The sequence below is a fragment of the Chaetodon auriga genome, chromosome 15, assembly GCF_051107435.1.
Source record: "Chaetodon auriga isolate fChaAug3 chromosome 15, fChaAug3.hap1, whole genome shotgun sequence".
Taxonomy (NCBI): Eukaryota; Metazoa; Chordata; class Actinopteri; order Chaetodontiformes; family Chaetodontidae; genus Chaetodon; species Chaetodon auriga.
Window position 1 is genome coordinate 11906850 of NC_135088.1, and position 21746 is coordinate 11928595.

Genomic DNA, 21746 nt, shown 5'->3' on the forward strand with positions numbered 1-21746 from the left:
ACACCTGCAGGGAGGGGCAACAGTTTGAGGCACACGTATTTTTCTTTTTGTATTTGCCGTCAATAGTATGATGTATATTCCACAATATGTTTTCCTATACAGTGGACCTGCAGGGGCTGGACAAAATAACAGAAACACCGGATAATAATAATGAAATCCAATAGAATAACCCTGCAATAAATGCTACCCATGTGAAGTTTTTTTTTTTTTTTTTTTTTTTTGAGTCTGTCAGAGAGATGTTGAGTCAGCTCTGCCTTGAGTTACAAGCCTGTCGTTTGTGTTGTTACTATGTCAGCTTTATATATATAATTATATATGTAGGTGTGTTCTGTTTTGTTTGCATGGATCTTCGAAGGTGTGAGATGAATGCATGCACATACTGTTGGACCATGCTTTCTAGACATTAGTCCAGACGCCTAGACATGGAACCAAATGTACAAGTATGCCACCACCTATTGGACTTATTTTGTACTACAGGAACATACAGTTAGTCATACAACTAGGATAAGAAAATACTAGGATAAGAGTGAATCTTACAGTTCTGATAGCCATTTTCTATTGTCGTGACACCAGACATTTACTTATTTACTGAAATTTGACTTAATGTAAGTAGTCCGTGATTAGAGCTTGGAGTTTAACAGTAGCCTGTGAATTTACAGATAATAGAGGGGTAAATTTGAGGGGCATTACACCACTACACAAGGGATTATTTCACTAATGCCTCATAACTTTTTGACTTAAAAGGCAGGTGTTGTATTTTGCTCCATCTTCTTTCCAGAAATATCAGGTGATGATGTTATGATTATGTTATGATGATGATAGAAACTGTTACTTTAAATTTCACAGCGAAAAAAGCAAGTATAATATCAATCTTCAACTTAATTTGGTGTTTAAATCTGGGGTCATATGGTGCTCTAGCTCTGTGATTGATAAGAGTAGGCAAAACCCGTGTGTACTGTAAGATACCTGATGGGTACTTGAAGATGACTGGGGTGGGCAGGCCTACACTGTGCACAGAGGATGGGTGAAACAAGCATCAGTGGGGGCCAAAGCTAATTTTGGGGGCCTGATGGGTTAAGTCGGGAAATATGAAAGGACAATCTATGGACACCCCTGTCTCATGTCCTGTCCATATATTTTCAATCCCTACAGCACACCGCCCCCAAGTGGACAAAACCTAGAACAACGAAATTGAATCCCATCATGCTTTGCCGTACCCGCCGACCCGAGAGCTACCGATGCTAGGCTAGCTGTCGTTAGCTCAACGGGAGCGGACATGTTGTACCGACCCTTCCTTGAATAAACATCGCTGTAAGCGTGGTAACGGGAGTTTAGGGGGAGGCTCGGAGCGTCGGGCAATCATGGATGCCGTTAACGCTTTTAACCACGAGGTAAGCCACATTCGGGGCTCGCTGAGACCCTGAAGTCACCGAGTCGGTGCTGGTCATGGTGCTGTGATGCAATGAAGCTAGTCGAGCAAGACCGACCGTGGGCCTAGCTAGCTGGACTTGTCCATCTTAACCTGGCTGAGGGCTAGCTGAGTTAGCTTATGTGTAGTAGCTACACCTGCGGCGCGAGTTATGTTAGTGGAATAAATGATAGCATTTTCTTTCAATTAACTAGCTAACGCAACGATAGCCTGGCCACATTGGTTTCAGTAACCTTGCACAAAGTTGGTAGACTGACGTTAATGTTAGCGTGTGGGAGCGTGGTCACCAACATTGGTAACAATGCTACTGGTAACCCCACAGCGAGCAAACACAGTATCCCATTGTTATTGTCACACCAAGTGTTCAAACAAAACGTTCACAACTGTCTAGTGCTATGCACAGCCTGTGTTTGTTTAGAAGGCGTCAGGTCAAGTTACTGTAAGGCCTGAGGAGGACTGGTGTTAGAGACTGTTAGAGATCCAGTCAAAAGACTTAGCAAGTCATCTATTGGTGTTTTTGGCTCCTCTCATTTCTTCTGATGGCCTCTATAAACCTTGATTTAGTTACTGTGGCTTGGCCCGCTCTAACCGAGCGGCTAAAACCTGTAATCTTATCAGAAGTGGCTTGCTTGGGGCAGCAACTCATTACAAACCCAGCGGTTTCTGATGGTTATTGAAAATACGCCTCAGTTTCAATAGCACTTTCTGTCTGACACAAGCAGAGAAAGTAGTTGTTTTTTATGCATGCAAATTCCTGTTACATGTGTCAGATATTTCAGTATATACTTCAGCCTACTGCCAAGAGACGCCTACTAAAAGAGTAAACACGCACTTTAGTGATGTGTAGATTAATTCCTCTCAGACACTGGACCAATTTGGTTAGCTCTGAAGAAGCAAATCAATATCCTAGTGCACCATACAACTGTGAAGATGCTTTAGCATCCTCAAATCCAGACACCCATCTATGGTGTAGTTTGTTTCTAATTACTTTGTAACATACTGTAAAAAGGTTGTATCCTCTCATACTAACATGAGTCATGTTGCTGTGTGTTGACCTCTTTGATCTCTTAAAAACAGTCAAAATGTACCACTGTCTCTTCAGACCAGAGGAGGATTTTTGGGAAATTCTGTTTTACCAAATGAGATGGAGGTTTTGGAGTATCTGCACGTGTCAAGTCTTTGTAGCGGATGGAAAATGAAAGTGGCACACAATAGAAATGCAAGGTTTCATGCACTCGCTGTTTTTGCAGCACGAATGCACATGCACCATTAATATCAATGCTTTCATTCCCATGCCCCCGTTAAAGAATAATGAACAATACAAAGATCAAGCATGCTACAGAGATGATGATATAAGCCCACTTAATCAATAGCAGCAACTAATTAAAGCTCAGTAATCCAATAGCAAATCGTATGTTATCATCAATCAGTCATTAAACGATGATAGGACTGTGAAGATATATAAGAATATTCATCGCTTAAGCTAAAATGTATGATATCGGGTTTAATTCTGCGACTTGTTTCCAGCTAAAAGGGGTGGGGAACATTTTTTCCCATCAAAGGCCATATCAGTTTTTATAACATCCTTTAAAGGCCATACTAAATTATTGAACACATATTGTTGATCACACTAACCTCTAACTGTGATGGCTTGAACTGCTTGTCTGATGTCACATGGTAGTGATGATGACGTGAATCGCAGCTGGTTTTCCACGTTTGGGTCAGTCAGCCTCGAGTGGAGCAGAGTCTTTGCAAGAGTCAGTTTTCAAAAGAACTGCTCCAAGCAGTTGGTTGTCTCACGCAGAGATGAAAACTTGAGTGCGTGTCTCCTCAGAAGGGTAAAAATTGTCTGGACGTAGATTCAGTTTATAGAACTGGAGCAGAGGGAGGTTGTTGTATCTTGCTTTGAGCTCGTCATTGCTTTGCAGCACCATGATGTCATGATGTAGGTTGTCAGGAAAATCAGCTGGTTCTACATTGAATGTTGTAGCAAATATGTTCAGTTCCTCTTGTTTACTTTTCATCCCCTGAAACCTCTTGCTAAATGCCTGAAGGAGTTCTGCACACTCTGCAGCATGTTCAGAGTTTCCACGACAGGTTCTCCCTTCCCTTCATCTCTATGAATTGTTCAAGACGAACTGAAAATTTGGTTACTTTATCCAGTGCGAGCAGCTCTGCAGTGGCAACGAGGGACTTCACAAATTCTCCTTCTGAGTGAGGTTTCATCTTATTAGCTCACTTGCCACAAAACTTGCCAGCATAACAGTCTCTGTCAGACTCTGGTCTTGTGACAGCTGCCTGTTTGGCACCCAAACTCCCCTGAAGAGTGTTGACTTTATCCAAGCTTATTTGCCCATGCAGCTCATCCAGTTTAAGCATGTTTTAAACTGTAATGATGTTTGAGATTGGCCTTTTTTATTAGTGCGACCACACCCCCGCATACTTAACTCCGGCAAACTGGCTTGACAACAACAGAACTGCAATGTGCATATTGCGTTCAGGGATGTGTTCGTCTACTATTTTATGTTCTTTTCTTTCATCACAGAAAAAGTAATTTTGTATTTTTGGGTAGGGTTTTTTTTGTTGTTCATAATGATATGTCTCGCAGGCTGGACTTTCCCCGCCCCTACACTAAAACATTCAGCTGTAAAGAGGTTGTCCTGTAAATGTTTTGGAAATGATTGATATCCCCTCGGAAACTCCTAACCAGTGTCCTCTCTGTCTTTCTGTCTCATGACTCTCCATGTCACTCTTCTTTTATCTACTCTGTCTCTAGTTATTCTCATTGATGGACTCCAAGCCCCCAATATCTCGGGCAAAGATGATCTCCATCACCAAATCGGCCATCAAAGCTATGAAAGTAAGAATGAGTGGGCATTCGTTTAGTTTGAAAGTTACTTGTACATCTATTTGAGTGATTTCTAGATGCTAACTCACTCACTTGCTTCTTTCTTTCTCAGCTCTACAAACATGTGGTCCAGATTGTGGAAAAGTTTATCAAAAAGGTGAGACAAGCTTGTTTAAACTCAGTCATCCCTGAGTTTCTCCTCAGCAAACATGCATAAACTCAAGCCTGTTTTCTTCTTCTGCTTTCTCCAGTGTAAGCCTGAGTACAAGGTAGCAGGCCTGTATGTGGTGGATTCCATTGTTAGACAGTCCAGACATCAGTTTGGAGCCGACAAGGACGTGTTTGGCCCAAGATTCACCAAAAACATTACAGGAACTTTTGAGAACCTCTGCCTTTGCCCAGTGGAGGACAGGGTAAGAGCGGGAGTCTGTCAAAATTTCACTGTGATGAGTCTTAGCTCATAAAGCTGGATTAGGCTGTGGATTGTAGTGTTATAGTCACCAATAGTAACAAATGGTCTTCCTGTTAGTCCCTTTCCTTCACCTGTTTCCTTGCATTCTTGTTTTCCTTTGTAGAGTAAGCTTGTGCGGGTGTTGAACCTGTGGCAGAAGAATGGTGTGTTCAAGATCGAGGTTATCCAGCCGCTCCTGGACATGGCAGCTGGCTCCAGCAGTGCTGCTGCACCCTACACAGGCACAGATGAGCCAGGTTATTTGTTTGTTCACATGCTGTAGTAGCAGCAGTTGTAATTCCACAATATTTTTACTTAATTTATGTTGCATAAAACAGTTTACGCAGTAAATGCTGCTAACATACACATGTCTATGCTGTTCCTTTTCCTCAGGTTCTTCCCCACCTCCAGCCAAAGAGCCAGTTACTGTGGTAACGGCAAACTCCACCACGACATCTGCCGCTCAGCTGCAAAACTCTGATGCCTTTGCTGCCGTGGCACAGCTCTTCCAGTCTTCACAGGGTCAACAGGTGTGTGTGTGTGTGTGCGTGCGTGCGTGGCATTATCTTTGACCACAGCCATTTCGCTCGTATTATCATTGCTTGCACACCTCTTCGACCCTCACTAATAATATCTTTCACTCTTCATCACTGGCATTTTTAGCTTCAACAGATGCTCCAGAACTTTCAGCAGCAGCCGGTGAAGCCGGACACCAACACTCAGGCTCCCGTCCATAACATTGAAACACAGGCACAAAACGTCACCACTGGCCTGGGCATGGTCGCCCTGCATCCTCCCCTGCCCACCCAACCCACCCACCAGAAGACAGCCTTTGACAAGGTGGCAGTGCGTTTTTGTATTTTTATATGCTCTCAATAAGTAAATGCACTCTGAACAGCGTGGAAGGGGTCAGACACTGTTACAACACTTCTCTTCCATGTTGAAAACGTCATAATTCACCGACTTTTTACTGCATGTTAAATACCTATCTCTCCCTCTCAGAAATTGCTGGACCGTTTTGATTATGATGACGAACCAGAAGTTGGAGAAGAAGCAAGGAAGGATGAAATCTCATCACAGCCCTCCCTGTAAGCTCTTTATTTATACTCCATCAGCTCTGTGGTGCCAAGAAGTGGGAAGCTCTGATTGATTTTTAGAAATGAACTAAAAGCTGTGAAGCTGATGAGGTTTTTTTTTTTTTTTATTATCCCAGGATGCAGCAGCCTCCAGCCTTCCTACAGCACATGGAGCACTTTAAACCACAGATGATTAACATGTCGCAGGACGTCTCACAACAGGTAATGAGTACAGACGATAAATAGAAAAAGAACAAATCCAGACTGTAATTCTTTGGTCTTTGTCATTTTTACTGTAAAACCTCTTACTACAACTATATGTAACATAATACTTATACATACACAAATGCATACACCACAATATATGCTCATCATTTATGGCAGGCATCCCCTTTATACTACATGTAAAAATCTGAAAATAAATGTAGTTATGGACAAATCATTTTCTGCTTATATTCGGGAAACCCTGTTCTATGTGCACAGTATTTACGCTGGTTGTCTTTCTCAGGTTCCTCTCCCTCCTAATGGCCAACTCCAGGCCTTTGGTTTACCGCCAGGGCAAAGCTTCCCAATTATGATGCCTCATATGGGGCACACTCTACCAGGGCAGCCCCTCCCTGGTTCTACTGGGCCTCCAGGCTTCCCAGGGGTATGCCCTCCTCACAATACCGCCCAGCAACAACAGGTACACTTAAGAATAGTACTGGAAATTTAAACGTATTATAGCAGCCAGTCTAGTTTGTCATAAATAATAATCGTGTCTCTTCCACACCACATCAGGATTTGTCGATGGATGTGGACCGTTCATCTATGAGGGATGGCAGACACGGTCGACGGTCACACTCAGGCTCTAAGTAAGCATCTGACATGAGATGTGATATGTCAGCACTGTAAATGTGTTCTTGACCATCTATTTTGTGTTATGCAAACAAGCTTCTCAGTTCTTGTTTATGATCAGCTGCAATGTCTGTCTTTTTCTCCAGGTCTCCAAAGCGGAGGAGGTCACGGTCTAATTCCCGTACACGAAGATCCAGGCACAGGCGATCCCGCTCGCGCTCCAGAGACCGTCGTCACCATTCCCCGCGCTCTCGCTCGCAGGAGCGCAGGGAGAGGGAGAAAGAGCGAGAGCGGCGGCAGAAAGGGCTTCCGCCACCCAAGAGCGAGACACTAAGCAGTGAGTCATAATCTATTTATGGTCATATTTATTCAAATGGATAGACATGGCCCTGAAATGATCTGTTAGGTGTGCGCAGTTTCATAATTATTGTCTCAGGATGAGGTCAGTGTGTTTTTCAAATAATGAAGAATTGCATATAGTTTTGCTTTGAAGTTCTTGTCCATGTTACCTTTTCTTTCTCTTTTTCAGTTTGCAGTACAACTCTCTGGGTGGGCCAGTTAGACAAGAGAACACAACAGCAAGATGTTGCCTGTTTACTGGAGGAGTTCGGGCAGATAGAGTCCATCAATGTAAGTGGACTCATATACATCGGATACATGCTGTGTTTGTAACAATAACATTTGCATTTTCTCATCCAACGATGAAGAAATAGAGATTTTTGTGTCTTTCTGTCGCTTTATAGTACATTGGTTGTTATATATTTTGTGTTTTTCATAAAAAGTTCTTACATGGGCAGCTCATAACCGCTGCTTTCTTGCTAATACTTGATGTTTATGATAGTAAAATACTGATTGTATACAGAAGATTCATTTTTCAAGCCAAACTTTGGTTTTCCAGATGTTTGCCAGATTTGCTACCTTTTCATGAAAGCACCATCGTGCAGTCATGAGGTTGAGTCCAGTCTCTGCTAACGAAATGGAAAACACTCTTCTTGTTTTTTCCTCACTCATCTGTTTGTCCTCCTGTTATGTTAAGATGATCCCTCCACGTGGCTGTGCCTACATTGTCATGATACACAGGCAGGACGCCTTCAGGGCTCTGCAGAAGCTTAGCAGAGGATCTCACAAAGTCAACCAGAAAGCCATCAAGGTGAGAAAGCCACATAGATCGCTGCTTAGCAAAGCAGTGCTAAACAAAAACTCACGCAAAGCAAATCAAAGAGAAAGCTGAGAATTTTCTAATTGAATCATGAGCTGTTTTTTGTTCATGTCTTGGCAGATTGCTTGGGCTTTGAACAAGGGCATAAAGGCTGAGTTTAAACAGTACTGGGATGTGGAGCTGGGTGTCACCTACATACCTTGGTCTAAAATCAGAGAGGCTCAGTTGGAGGAGCTAAAGGAAGGAGGAATACTGGATTTAGACACCTTATCACCAGGTAAAAACTTCTGACAGACACTTTAGGAAATAATACAACCCCAATTCCAAAAAATGCTCAAAAAACCCCCACCTGTTTGGAACATTCCACAGTAACGGGTTCATTGGTAACAGGTAATGGTGTCATGATTTTTCCTTTTTAGTGGTCTGACTTGTGTCCATATTTTCCAGAGTGGAGCGGGGCGAGGAAGACTCTTGACATCCCGGACGAACTCACCCACAACGGCCGTTCGGAGCCGCAGCAGCCTGAGGAGACACAAGTGTTACCTGTGGCTGCAGCTGCTCCTCTTGCACAGGTAAACAACAGCCGCACCAGTATTTTACACTCTTAGCAATAGACCTGTGTTGATCTATCACTGTTATGTTAATATGGAAGTACCATGTAAAATAGTATGACAGGCTGGTGTGTAACCTGATTGGATAAGATGATTTATTAGTGTTGTTTTTTTGATGAAGCTGATTAACTCCTGAGTGTCACTGGGGAGTATAACCACTAACTTTTTCATCTGAGATCTTCAGTAAGTCACTGTAAATGTTCTCAGGTTCCTCCAATGCAGCAGCCAATGGTTGGTGTGGGTTCTCTCCAGCCTCCCGTCTTTCCTGGTCCTATAGGCATGCCTCCGCCTTCCTTCCCCCCAGGCGTCCCCCCTCCTCCTTTCATCAGACCTGGCTTCAATCCCATGCAGATGCCTCCAGGTAGCACCTCCTACAGCTGCCATCAAACCATTTCTCACTGGCTTTCATTCAGTTTCTCTCTCTGACACAGTGCCCGTTCTCAAATGATGTTCATCAGTAATGTATTCACAAAGTGAGGTTGGTTTGTGTTTATTTATGTTCTCTGGTGTCACAAAGAGCTCATGAATAAACAGTTGTCGAAGGTAATGAAAAAAGTTTGAAATGGGAAACCAAATGCCAAAATACATAGTCTAGAACACAAGCCCAACACAACGCCGTTTTAACTCCTTTTCACCCTCTGATCATTCATGCTGGCTTGGCACACATATGTTTTACTGTAATTACCACATTATTTTGCATAAATCTATATGAAACAGATTTCTCATAAGGTTGCTTCCTTGACATGTAACTATCAGCAGACCGATTTAATAGTTAAGCTTTTTATATATGCTAAGATCAGATGAAATCCTGTGGTTGGTCTACTTTGCTGTTACACCACAGCAAACGGCACCAGTCCACCTTGTCAGAGGGTATTGTCAAGATGTCGCTGGAGTTCGCTTGAACTGAACCTGGCTGCTGTGGAAGCACTCTAACTCCTCTCACCCCTCTTCTGCCAGGTTTTCCTCCTCCAGGTGCCATGCCTCTAGGTCCGCCACCTCCTTCCAAAGGTGGAGTTGAAGACCCGCCTCTGGACCCAGCAGGTCTGGACAGCAGGAAAAATGATGAAGTCCTAGAGGGTCCCAACATCTTCAACAGCCAGATGGGACCTATGGGTCAGTCTGTCTTTTGTCTTTTCACCAGTGTGATTTTGTTGTTTGTTGTTCTGCTGTAAAATTACTCTTGAGTTTGGTCATTAAAACTGGGGGGATCCTAAAACTGGGTGAGATTTCACAGAGTCGTGCTTCAGCAGTCGCTTTGATTGGTTGATGGGCAGAAATCAGAGTGATGACAAGTTACGATGAACTTGTATTTATCAAGTGGAAAAACAGGACCAGACATTTCGGCTTGTTTGTGCTTCTCAGATTTGTTGTGAATTAGATATTTTGGTGCTCATGGACAGTAATGAAAATTGAATTAGACTTGAAGCAGTATTTTGTATTTGTTTCCCCTCCAGCTAACCAGGTAGGCGTACCTCCAGGTGGACCTCCAGGTTCTCTCCCGGGTGGTCCTCCAGGAAACCTCCAACCCCCTTCTGGTGGTCTGCTTGGTGCCCGGCCGGGTATAATCCCACTCCAGCGTCCTCCAGTTCCCCCTCCACCCCACATGCAGCGTTTCCCTCCACCCCACGGGCCACGACCCCCTCACCCCAACATGCCGCCCATGCCCCCACAGATGATACCCAGAGGGCCACACCCTCAAATGATGCACCATGAAGCCCCTCCACCTAAAGGAGGCTTTGGGATGCTCCCTCCCCATAATATGAGAGCTCCTTTCCCTCCACACGGGCATGGCCCTCCTCCTCAAGGTCCTCCTCCTCCTCCTCCTTTTATCAGACCAGGGGGTCCTCGTGGCCTGGAGGGGCCAGAAGAAATGGATGGCAGATCATTCAGGGGAGACAGGCCTGCATTCAGGGACCGAGAGCCAGAGAGGGACAGGGACTGGGATCGAGACAGGGATAGAGAAAGGGACCGAGGTTTTGGAGGTGGAAGGCGTCCTTTTGGTGATGGAGGGAGAGGAGGAGGCGGTGATAGAATGGATGGGAGGGACAGGCTCGGAGGCTGGCAGGAAGATGGAGGCAATCACCGGGGAGGAGGATGGGACAGAGACCGTGATCGGGACAGAGACCGTGATCGGGACAGAGACAGGCGGGACTGGAGGGAGAGGCGAAGCACCCTGGATAGCGACAGGGAACGAGGGAGGGGTGATGATGGTGAGAGGGAGCGAGGGAGAGGGGAGGGAGGAGAAAGAGGAAGGGGAGAAGGAGGGAGTCGAGAAGGAGGGAGTCGAGAAAGAGGGAGAGGAACTGAAGGAAAAGAAGGGGACAGGCCGAGGCGATCTGAACGGCGAGAGAGGACCACGCGGTGGGACAGAGATGATCGATTGGCCGAACTGGAAAGCATGGATAGATTTCGGACATCTAACAGTGCACAGCAACCTTGCTCGACCCCCGTGGTCACCGTTGAAACCAGTAAAGAACCACGTGTGGAAGCTTCTCAAAAGAAGGCAGAATCAGAACTTTTAGCTCCGACCCCAGAGGTAACTACTGCTGCAGGGGAGCCGGCGCCCTCTGAGCCCTTACCCTCAGCTCAAAGTGAGCCCACAGAATCAAAACAGGAAGAGGCATCGTAGACTGGCTCGCCGCTCCTGCAGCCAGAGACTGCTGTGAACCACTGAAAGTTTAAAAAAAAAAGAAAAAAAATTAATAAAAAAAGGTGTTTTTCACTATGATAACCAGCCTCAACTCCTGGCAGATGAATAACTAACTAGTCACAGTTTGTCAATTGGTAATTAACAGTTTCTGGGCAGTAATATATTTCTTGAAAGCAGACATCTCCCACACACCTGAAAATGGTTGTTTTCAGACTTTATGGCTTATGGTGGAATTTGGCTTTGCATCTGTGTCTCGACACACACGACCACTTTCATTTTGGAAAAATGGCTGTGGTTGAGTATTGTCAGCTGTCGGCTCTGTTCTTCTCGCTGTAAGTTGTAAGAACGAAAGAGTGTTTGCATGTTAACTTAACTCCGACCATCTCAAGTTCGTTTGAGCTCAGCTTTTATGTTTTTTAGTCAAGTCGGTTTGCAGATGGAGGAAACAGCTGATTTCTGTGACACGTTTGTTTTTTTTTTTTTACTTGATGGCCTCCTCTGTGTGATAGCAGGCACTCCTCAACAAGGTAAATATGCTCATTTTATTTTATTTTTTTAATTTGCCAAAACATGTCAAACACTGAATAACAGAGGCGCCATTTCTTTTTCTTTGTTTTCATCTCATCTTGTCGACTCCTCATTGCAGTATCACATCCTAAGGCATAGCTTTGAAAGGACTGTGGTGGCCTTAAGATCCGATCAAGTAACTTGCAGGTGTTTGAATTGAGAATGGTATATTATTTAAAAAAAGAAATAAGGAAAAAAAAGTACAAATTAGTTAAGACAGTCGTCTGGATGTCTGGTTAACTTAGACTGAGAATTAGGCCTTGTACTTTTCTCACAGAAATTGCTGAGCTCACTTTTGTCCTCACTTTTCACCCTTTGGACCACACTTTATTTCAGGCAAAATAAAGATGAGTATTGTCTTCGTTCCACCAGACACTTGGTGCACTAACTGATCACTGAATCCGTGACATGTGCACATGTACTGGCCAGTGTCCTTAACAGAAAATCCACTCTTAATACATGGTTTTATTTAAGTTTTTAAAGAAGTATATATTCCACTAGTACCGGGACTCTTACATAGGACTGGACACAGGACTGATAAGAAGCTGAGTTTAGTCTCAGAAGGACTCTGACTGTAATTCGATAGTTATATTTTACTGGTAACAGGAATTGCATCCAATTCCTCATGGAAAAAGTAACACTCCTCTTATTCTAGTATTATTTTGGGAACAAAGAATGCTTCACATTCTTTGATCATACTGTACTGTCTGGTCTCTAAAACAAGGGCATCAGTGGTGGCATAATCAAATTTCTTTGCTTCACAGACATTGACTGATGGACCAAGATGCATAAAAGTAATGAAACATGCCCAAAATTAACAAAAGAAAGAGTTCATCCAGGTGTAATGGGGTATAGCTCCCTTGGAATGATGAAATTTGATGATGTTATGTGTTTAAGTTGGCTTTGTTTCAGAAGTTGATCATCTAGACAGGCATTGGTCTGCACATATGAAGAGGAGTACTGTATATCTATTTGCAAAGAAACTGACTTGCACCCAGATGAGCAACGGAAATTCTATCGTGTGTATACGTAGTTAATTTTTTTCTGCCGGGTAAATTTCAGACCCTTGCGTACATATGTATATTTTTCAGTCAAGAAAATTAAATAGAACCTTTTGTAGATCCAACAGAGGGATATCGAACACAAGTTTATTTTAAAACTAATGTACTCCACAAAAAAAGGAAAAAAAAAAAAAAAAAGGTGCCATCTTGGATTTTGGAGCATTTTGTATAAACACAAGTTAGCAGGCAGACTCGATAAGCTTTATGTTTCTAGTGGGTTTTTTTTGTTTGTTTTTGTCGTGTGTATGGAAGGAAGAGGGCAATCTCTCGGATCAGACAAAAGAGCGTTTCCATTTGCCTCATGTACATCAGTCAAACTCGGATTTAAATTTGTTTTTGCCACGTGAAAACAAAATGTAACCCTGCAGCTGAATTCTTTTTTTTTGTCTGTGATAAACTCACCTTTCAAACTTAGTGTCTTTTTCTCTGAAAACATCCTGTGTCTGAGTTGTTAACATTGCTAACATTTGAAGCCCAGATTCTGCAAGCCCAACTCCTCCTTGAATAATCTTAACCTGGAGACACCGAGGGCAAAACTAAAGTGAGGAAATGAAGAACGTTGCTTGGGACACGCTGCTGTAAATATGCTTGTATCACTGACGATTCTAAGGTGTAATGGTAATTGTTGTTTATGATCTGAGAGTCGTTTACCTGAGAGACACTGACTTGGAAGGAACAAGAGAGGTCGTTTGCTTTAACGTTTTTTTTAACTCCCAATGGTTTGAAAGTTGACAGGTGTTTCTATGATTTGTTAAAAATACAAAATACATGGACTTAAAATCTTCAATATTTCAGCCATAGGAAATTGTTTTTAATAAACTATTTTTGTACCAAATAATTTTCCTTGTTCAAATTATATTCTGTGCTTCAGTCATGCTCTTAGCTGTGGAAAGATTAAGATGTTCAAAATTATGTGGCACACATTTGCTGTCATGGTCTCTTTGAATTGAAGGGGCCTGATTTTTTATTTTTTTTTTATTTTTTTTTTTTTAAACCATGATTTTGGAGTAATTCAGCTAATGCTTACAAGCTAACCCTTTACCACTAGTAAAACAGGTAAGTTTTTAGTGTTATTTGTAAAGTTTAGGTCTCAACAACAAAAAGCTAATGGGATAACCAACTTTGCGGCTCACACAATTCTTTCTTTCATGTGGTGATTTTCATATAAAAGACCAGTGATGACTTGAATTTATCTTTCTACCAGTGCTGTACTCATCAGTTTATCTTTAGTCATGCTACTTCACCCATGAATGTAAGAGGCCTACTGACAGTCTTGCCCCCAGTTTAGTTATTTTACATGCAACATATATGAATATTGGATAAATCATGGTTTGTGCTGGTACATCTAACATGATAAAGGAATTCATATCATATAGCATAACTACCAGCCGACAGTATTGATAGAAATGCTATCATATTAGTTGATAGTGATATAAACAAAGTGATTTTGTTTTTAACTGTTGTAAAATGTTCATACTAATCAATATTTCAAACTGCTAGACGGACAGAAACTTTATGAAGGGACCTCAAGGGTTTTTGTTTTTTTCAATAATTAATCGATGACGTGATTGTTGAGGATTTGTTCACATGCCTAATAGGCTGCTCGCTAACGTAATGGTCAGTGACCAATCACATTTCGTATATTTGATTACGTTTGACTCTGATTGGCTGTCCCTGCTAAAAGCCCACCCCTCTGGCGCCTACGTAAGTTGGTTGTCAAAAGAGGAAGAGCGACAGAAACTTAGGCGTCGTTTGAAAACTACTGCAGAGATGGTGCTGAAGGCTGTGTGCGTGTTGAAAGGAGCTGGAGAGACCAAGGGGGTGGTTCATTTTCAGCAGGAGGTGAGACGTACCACTTTGCTTTCAGAGGAAAAATATCTTGTCAGTAATTTGAATGAAACTACCCGCAGATTTGACATGGGAGCGTTAGCGCTCAAACGCTAAGCTGGCTAGCTACGTTCCCCGTGCACAAGCTAGTGGTTAAGTTTGATCGATTTCCAGGAGAGACCTAGCTAGCTAGATAACGGTACGTGTTACAACTGAATGACAACTCATTGAACTTGGGTAGATTTAGCAAACCTTTGATGATTTTGCATAGGCTACCTAACACTGTGCAAATTCATTGAATACAAATCACTGGAAACCTTCGTTTGCACGTTGCTAAACGGCGTGCTCGGGCTCAACCCGTGCTACTCGTCACTCTTGATTCAAAATAAGCTGCTTCTGTGAATTAACTAGCTAGCTAATATACAACAGCCAAGAAACTATGGATTGTTTTTAAATCCACAACCTTTGTACGCGCACGGCCTGCCATCTGTCAATGATCCACACGGTGTGAATGGGAAACGCTTGTTGCATAAGTTGAATGTTTTGAATGTCACTTTCTAACGTTTCCAGTCTGGTGTCCTTTGCTGAACCGCAGTAATTCAGGAAGTGCCTCTGTTTGGCTGAAACCTAAGTTAGCCAAAATGTGCATCATTAATAGTAGCCTTTAAAACAATAGCGAACAGGATTTTTTTTTTTTTTTTTTTTTTTTTTGCTGAGTCACTGCCTGCCCCCTTTGTTACCTTTATCACTACTGTCTGGCCTTGATAAGAGTGTGTGGACCGGGCGGCCATGTGTGATCGAGCGTGACAGGAAGCTTTACCCCCCCAAAGACAACGGCGATTGATTGGACTTCGTATTGATGACCCATGGTGATCAGACCACGGGCTTAAATCAAGTTAAGTCACATTGGTTCTGGAGTTTATTTGGCTGTCCTGTTTGAATGGAAATGCATGTGCATGAGTGGTATCTTAGTCTCACAGGCATGGACTGAATATCATGAATCACACATTACTAACGTTACCTCATAAAAGCAGTATCTGAGACCTTATTTTCGACACAGCCTATCAAATCTTTAATAAAGCAGCTACGTCAGCATTTTAGCATAAGCAGATGATGATCGCGCTAGGTGGCTAATTCAGCAGCAGCACATAAAACTATTTCTGATACTTTGCCAAAAACGCTTTTCTTTTCCTTCATTTCCTAATATTAAAAATCTATTTAGACTACATAAAAAACCCAAAACATGTCTACAAAAAGGAGATGATGAGCTCTTTTGGACTTAAAGAAGAGTAAAAATTTTGGGACTGATGTCTCATGGCTTCATCATTCAAATATAAGGTACACAATTCCCCTTGGTATTTTCCAATATATTTTGTTTCGGGTCACTAACAAGAAAACCCAGGGAATGCAAATGAGATGAAAATGTCTTTGTATTGTTTACTTGAGCTTTGAGTCCTTGGAGCCACCTGGCTTTGACATCTCCTTTGTCTTCGTATTCTCCTGATAAATCGTGTTGTCTTGGATCTGTTAGAGTGAATCAGCCCCCGTGAAGCTGACTGGAGAAATCGAAGGACTTACTCCTGGTGAACATGGTTTCCATGTCCATGTTTTTGGAGACAATACAAACGGTGAGCATCAGATAATTGTTGTTAATCTATCAGGTTTTTAAAATAAAATTTAGCTTCCCTACACTTGGACACTGAAGTGTTTTGTGATAAAGATTGATTTTTTTCCTTTTCTCTTTCCCAGGGTGCATCAGTGCGGGACCTCACTACAATCCCCACAACAAGAACCATGGAGGTCCTACTGATACAGAGAGGTGAGTCTCAGTCTGAGGGAAGAGTTGTTATGAGCTACTTTGCATATGTTGAACTGGAAGGTTACAGTGATCTGCTTGATTGAAAAGATAAGTCACATTGACTCTGAGCCTGAGGTTTGCATACTTTTGCACGTGGTCTGTGTGCAGTTCGATTATGTGGCTGATAACGTTTAAGTCAGTTTGTTAGGAGGTAGAACGCGCAGTGATTTGAAGGGCTGTACCCAGTAGTTTGATCAACATTCGAATGCTGTGCAGCTTTTTATGCATGCCTACTCATTCGGTTTAAACCTGGTATTTCTGCGCAGTGGTTGATAAAGATTAGGATACACTAATATTATGATGCAACTACTTGAAGAATTGGATTCCAGTGGTGGCTGCGTATGATTGTTTCTGACTCATGTGATCCAGATTCCAATAACTCCATGGTGTCGTAAAAGTCAAAATCTATTGGAAAAAAAGGGATGTAATTATTTCCAACATGTTTTTATCAAATGATATATTCTCATTCAGTCCAATTTCGCTTGTGTTTTGCCTTTCAAAAACATTTTCACTGATCAAGAAACTGTTTTACTCTCCCCCTAGCAGCACTTGTATTAACGGGGTGTTCTATTAGCAATCTAACAGAACCACACAACCATAAGGGACAAAAGATCTGTTTTAGCTCTTATTTAATCAGATGAATCACTAAAGTCAAAGTGAGTTTTCTTTTTAAGGGTATTGCAGGGTAGAGACATTTGAAGCTTCATTCAAAAACCTCAATAGGAACTTTTACTGGAAAAGCAACTCTAGTTAAGGTGGGTTTAACTCAAGCGTTTTTTTAATGCACACAGGCATATTGGAGACCTGGGGAATGTGACTGCAGGAGCAGATAATGTTGCCAAGATAGACATCACGGACAGCGTGATCACCCTCACTGGCCCCTTCTCAATCATTGGCAGAACCATGGTGGTAAGGAAAAATGTCATTTTTCATTTCACTTCCAGCGAACAGTTTGATTCTATTAAGTCTGAAGCTTTTGCCCAAAGTTAACTTGTTCATCCAGGCTTTATGAGACAGGCCCCCGGTGTGGCTCGTATAGTGTGCAGGAGCAACACAAACCTGCAGGATATTGCACCTTACTGGCTGGCTGTAAACTGATCATCTTTCTGTCCTGTGTTTTAGATCCACGAGAAGGTTGATGACCTGGGAAAAGGAGGCAATGACGAGAGTCTAAAGACGGGCAATGCTGGTGGTCGTCTGGCCTGTGGAGTCATTGGCATCACCCAGTAGACAATCTGCCAGATTGTGAAGCACTGAAAACCACTTCCCCCCACAGCACTTAATAAGACCAACCTAGCTACTTGATGTGACAGTTTGTCCTTCTCACAACTCTGGCTTTTTATTGACTCGTCAAGAGAGTAGATGAGCCATGCTTTACCCCACCTGTTCCTCATGACAATTGTATGTATGGGTTTATGTCTGCTGTTTAGTTTTGGTCCCAAAGAATTGGTAACGCACAAGAAATAAACATCTATACAGTTCGCAAACTTAACCATTAAATTGTCAGCTCATCTGAATCAGGTGTGTGTGATAATTCTGTCAGACTATAAACACAGGTGTAACTAATAACTTTCATAGTTGTAAACCATTGTAGGTGTGCCAGTTCCAGGGCCCTGCTATGCATGGCTGACTGACTCCCCTAAGTTGGTGGTGCCATTGTAGGTGTTAGTTACACCTGTGCTGTCATTTGCTTACTTGCACATTTGTTTGGGATTTATTTATTTATTTATTTATTTATTTATTTATTAATCCACCTAAGTACAACATTACATCGGTCCTGCATTATTGCGTGTGGCCCCACGCTCAGTTCAGGCATAACACCTCTTCATATTAGCTTACGTTTGCTAACACAGTGCATTTTTCTAAACCCTCAAACCACGAACTAGCTAACGTACAGAAAACAGGTTGTTTTCAAGTAAAGGAATGCTGTTTGGTTTCTGGATCACTTAGCAAAATATAATGAAGCTGCCAGCACTGTGTTTTTCATTCATTACTCGGATCCACTCCAGCTTCACAAATTGCTTGCTAGGCAAAACACCGTCCGTCCGTCATGTCCGGACCTGGTGGAAACTCGGGGGCACCAGGGGAGCGACAGCACATTTTTGTCCCTTCATGTAGAGCAACATGCCTACCAGTATCCAGAAAAGGACCTGTTAACCCGGTCTCTGTGCCGGACACATTAGCAGGGGGCGGGGAAAACAGGAGGAATACCCTGTGAGGTAAGACGTAAATTGCCGTATTTACAATTTACGTCGTAGCTAGCTGCTAGCTTGTCACCGGCATACTCCGAGTATCACGTGGGTTTACAGTGGGGAAGTTGTGAGTAGGGGTCATCTGGGGGCTTGTGTACGGTCGCCGCAGCGTGACCGTTGATGGTCAGTAAATAACGTCAGCTTCATTGTGTGCTCGTTGGTTTCTATTTGCGTTTGCACCTGCCAACTATACGTATACGGGACATTTGAGTAACGAAAAGTGTCCAACTTTAATTATAGTGTGGTGTATTTAAATTAACATGACGTTTCCAGTGAGGAGTAGGTTAAACGTACTCCTTTAGCTGCGTTTTTCTAGGACTGAAGGTAAATGGACAGGCGGTATACACCTAACCTTAAGGACGTCAGTTTTGTCCGTCTCTGTTTGCACTTGCTTCCCGTGCAGTTTTGCAGCAGGACCCCGGGCTCTGGTAAAATGAAACCTGGGTTCATGTGTGCTCTCCGGTTGTCTTTCAGTCATGATGCTGTGCAGACCACCTGACAGACATGCCAGGCCTCAGGTAAGAGAAAAGACGTTTTTAAGGTATGTTAACAGGGACATTTTTTTTTTTCCTCATTGGACCTGGTTTCATACTGTGGACAGTTTATTTTGGCCCAGTGTTGACATTAACAAAAACAATATTATGAAAAACACCAACATCAAGCCTTAAAAACAACTGCATTGAAGAGGTGGTTGTTAATGTGTTACTTAATGCAAACCTCAGGTTCTCAAGTAGGGAATTTCTTTGAGATCCTGACTGCAAATACTTTGATCAGCTGTTATCTAGACTGTGCATTGAGCGGTGTCATCCTCTAGAGGGCATCACTACTCTTCATAACTCACTATAAGCAGTACAGTCTGATCCTCCATCACTGATGAATCAGATCACATTTGTCCTGCTCATCTCAATAAAAACGATGCTCTCTTGGGAATTTGCATGTTTTTAAATTGTAGGCGTGTAGAAATTGAGGCTGTTAACATTGTTTCTCATCAGTAAAGGACACACCTTACACACCTTGCTATGCTGCACTGTAAATATATATATATAGGAATATATTTTTCAATTCAATCATGAATTGCTGTTGCACATACATAAAAAACATAAAATTTCATGAACATCTCAGACAGGCCTGCTGAAATATAAATGACAGTTTGTGGTTGGAAATTTTGGCTTGAAATTGGAATCTTCCTTCTTGCTCTTCATCCGTGACATTAAACTGAACAGCTGTGCCCCGCACTGGCCGACAGACACGCACACACGCAGTAACACACAAGGACACACTCATACAGTATACACATCCATTCCTACAGCGAGACGGTGTATGGCTGCAAAAATTGCATGCTCTAAAAGCTTTTTTCTTTTCATGGGCATGGCGGATACGTCCATGTGAAGTGACTTGGCACTCTCTGCTCTTCTCCAGGGGGAAATGAGGTATTGGAGGGCCTTCAATGGAGTTAATACCCCGGGGAGCGATCCAGAGGCGAGCTGCATGAGTGTTTGTAGTTTAAATTCATACATGAAATGTTTAGCTCTGAAAATGTGCAGTGGAATAATCACATACATTGCAAGATGTGGAAATCTATTGGCACATGAGGTGCGTCTCTTGCTCTGCTTTCTTCTCAATCGTACATAACCTACTGCTCATAAATTTCAGCTTTGCAGACAGCAGAATTGATGACGGCGCTGAATGAAAATTAGGTTACCTAAAGTACTCGTTATTTTAATGGTAAAATCAACATCTGCAGTTGTTTTTCAGTAAAATCCACCAGCGGTTTCACAGTTTTCATTAGGTGCATTATTAGCAGTGGCAAGGTAAACTGCTGTATCATTATGGTTGCATTGTTTATTGAGAAAAATGTAGCTTTTTGCAATAAAGCAGTTCCATTATTTGCGAAGTAGCAGGATGTATGAGCCTTTATGCATGGAAGTCAGTGTACGCATATGTTCTTCCACTGTGCTTTCATTTAGTGATGCTTTTTCAGGCCAAGAACTCACAGGCAGCCTGAAACTGCGCGCACAGGTTGAAATATCTGTATTAGTGTAGACAGATGCAGCCAGCAGAGCGGAAAGACAGACTGACTGTAAGAGCTGGTATAAATAGCCTGGGAGTGGAGGTGATGAATAATAGAGACTACCAACGCTGCTGACAGTGAGGGAGAGAGGCCGTGACAGCAGGAGAGTCCAACAGCTTAGTATAAAAGAATAGAGTAGAATGGAGAAAGACGATGAGATCTGTCTGTCCAGCTGTGAGCAGAAGATCATTTGGAAATGTGACATTAGACTTTTGCGAATAATCAGCATATCCCTGTTTTCCGAGTCTTTAATTTGTCCACAGTATGCATGGTCACATGTGAAAATAGTTTGGATGTGATCCCATATAAGCTGTGAGTTGCCACTGTGGTATTAGTACCTCTTATATATGTGGTGTTTCAAAGGACTTCCAAGAGAACACTTTTTAGATATTCATAGAAATATACCAAGAAAAACGCCAGCCTTCACTTTCACAGCACAGGCCTTCAAACCCGAGAATGAGCCAACGCAAAACAGACATAAGCTATAGTTACGTAAGCCTCGGAGCACAACTGTCACTGCATCTCAACAACAAGCTTTCAGGTTGCTTAAGGTGTGTTTCTCCTTTAATAGCCTTGGCTTCAGGGTTTTACATGGCACAGCGGCCTTGCTTGTGTCTCATGAACCAGTCTTACAGGGTTCAGTCCTTTTGTCGCTGACCTACAGTCACAGTCAGTGCATGTGCGTGCGTCGTTTTAAAAAGGAAGATGAAAATGTCCTGCTATTAACTGATACCCAACACCCACATGTTCACGGTCAGATAGGCTGCCCCAGTGGCGTTCACTGAAAGACGACTCGGAGCCAGAGATTCTTCTTTCTTTTCAACCAAGTTAGGTGGAGAGAAGTGCGCTTTTCTGGCATGTGTGTTTGCGCCTCTGTTAATACGTGCACTTTCTCTGTGAGTATTTATAGGCTTGTGTTCTTTTTTTTTTTTTTTTTCCTGTATGCATCCAGGTTTGCTCCCCGAAGCACTGACATGAACCGGTGTGGTCACATTTCTGGAGGTGGCTTACTGTTGTTCCCCTCAAGGGCTGCAGCAGTGGATGTATGG

At 42.6% G+C, this 21746-nt stretch overlaps 2 protein-coding genes across 2 annotated transcripts; both read left to right on the top strand.

Annotated features, from left to right (window-relative positions):
• Positions 1-1227: 1227 nt before the first annotated feature.
• scaf4a (SR-related CTD-associated factor 4a) lies at positions 1228-12795 on the top strand. The gene is made up of 19 exons (XM_076750630.1): positions 1228-1391; positions 4206-4289; positions 4390-4434; positions 4529-4690; positions 4853-4985; positions 5122-5258; positions 5392-5568; positions 5731-5816; positions 5942-6026; positions 6313-6489; positions 6585-6658; positions 6788-6978; positions 7171-7271; positions 7678-7791; positions 7921-8077; positions 8248-8372; positions 8619-8772; positions 9369-9524; positions 9866-12795. The coding sequence occupies exons 1-19, from the start codon at positions 1362-1364 to the stop codon at positions 11038-11040; spliced, it is 3363 nt and encodes a 1120-aa protein (XP_076606745.1). The 5' UTR covers positions 1228-1361; the 3' UTR covers positions 11041-12795.
• A 1610-nt stretch (positions 12796-14405) lies between these two features.
• On the top strand, positions 14406-17891 carry sod1 (superoxide dismutase 1, soluble). The gene is made up of 5 exons (XM_076750897.1): positions 14406-14531; positions 16048-16144; positions 16266-16335; positions 17166-17283; positions 17497-17891. Exons 1-5 carry the CDS (start codon positions 14460-14462, stop codon positions 17602-17604), a joined length of 465 nt encoding a protein of 154 aa, XP_076607012.1. The 5' UTR covers positions 14406-14459; the 3' UTR covers positions 17605-17891.
• Positions 17892-21746: the final 3855 nt, after the last annotated feature.

Coding starts and splice junctions, on each gene's coding strand:
- scaf4a (XM_076750630.1), top strand. CDS start 1,362: ATGGATGCCGTTAACGCTTTTAACCACGAG. Junction 4,986..5,121: donor CACAGGCACAGATGAGCCAG/GTTATTTGTTTG, acceptor CCTTTTCCTCAG/GTTCTTCCCCACCTCCAGCC. Junction 8,773..9,368: donor TCCCATGCAGATGCCTCCAG/GTAGCACCTCCT, acceptor CTCTTCTGCCAG/GTTTTCCTCCTCCAGGTGCC.
- sod1 (XM_076750897.1), top strand. CDS start 14,460: ATGGTGCTGAAGGCTGTGTGCGTGTTGAAAGGAGCTGGAGAGACCAAG. Junction 14,532..16,047: donor TGGTTCATTTTCAGCAGGAG/GTGAGACGTACC, acceptor TGGATCTGTTAG/AGTGAATCAGCCCCCGTGAA. Junction 16,336..17,165: donor GGTCCTACTGATACAGAGAG/GTGAGTCTCAGT, acceptor TAATGCACACAG/GCATATTGGAGACCTGGGGA.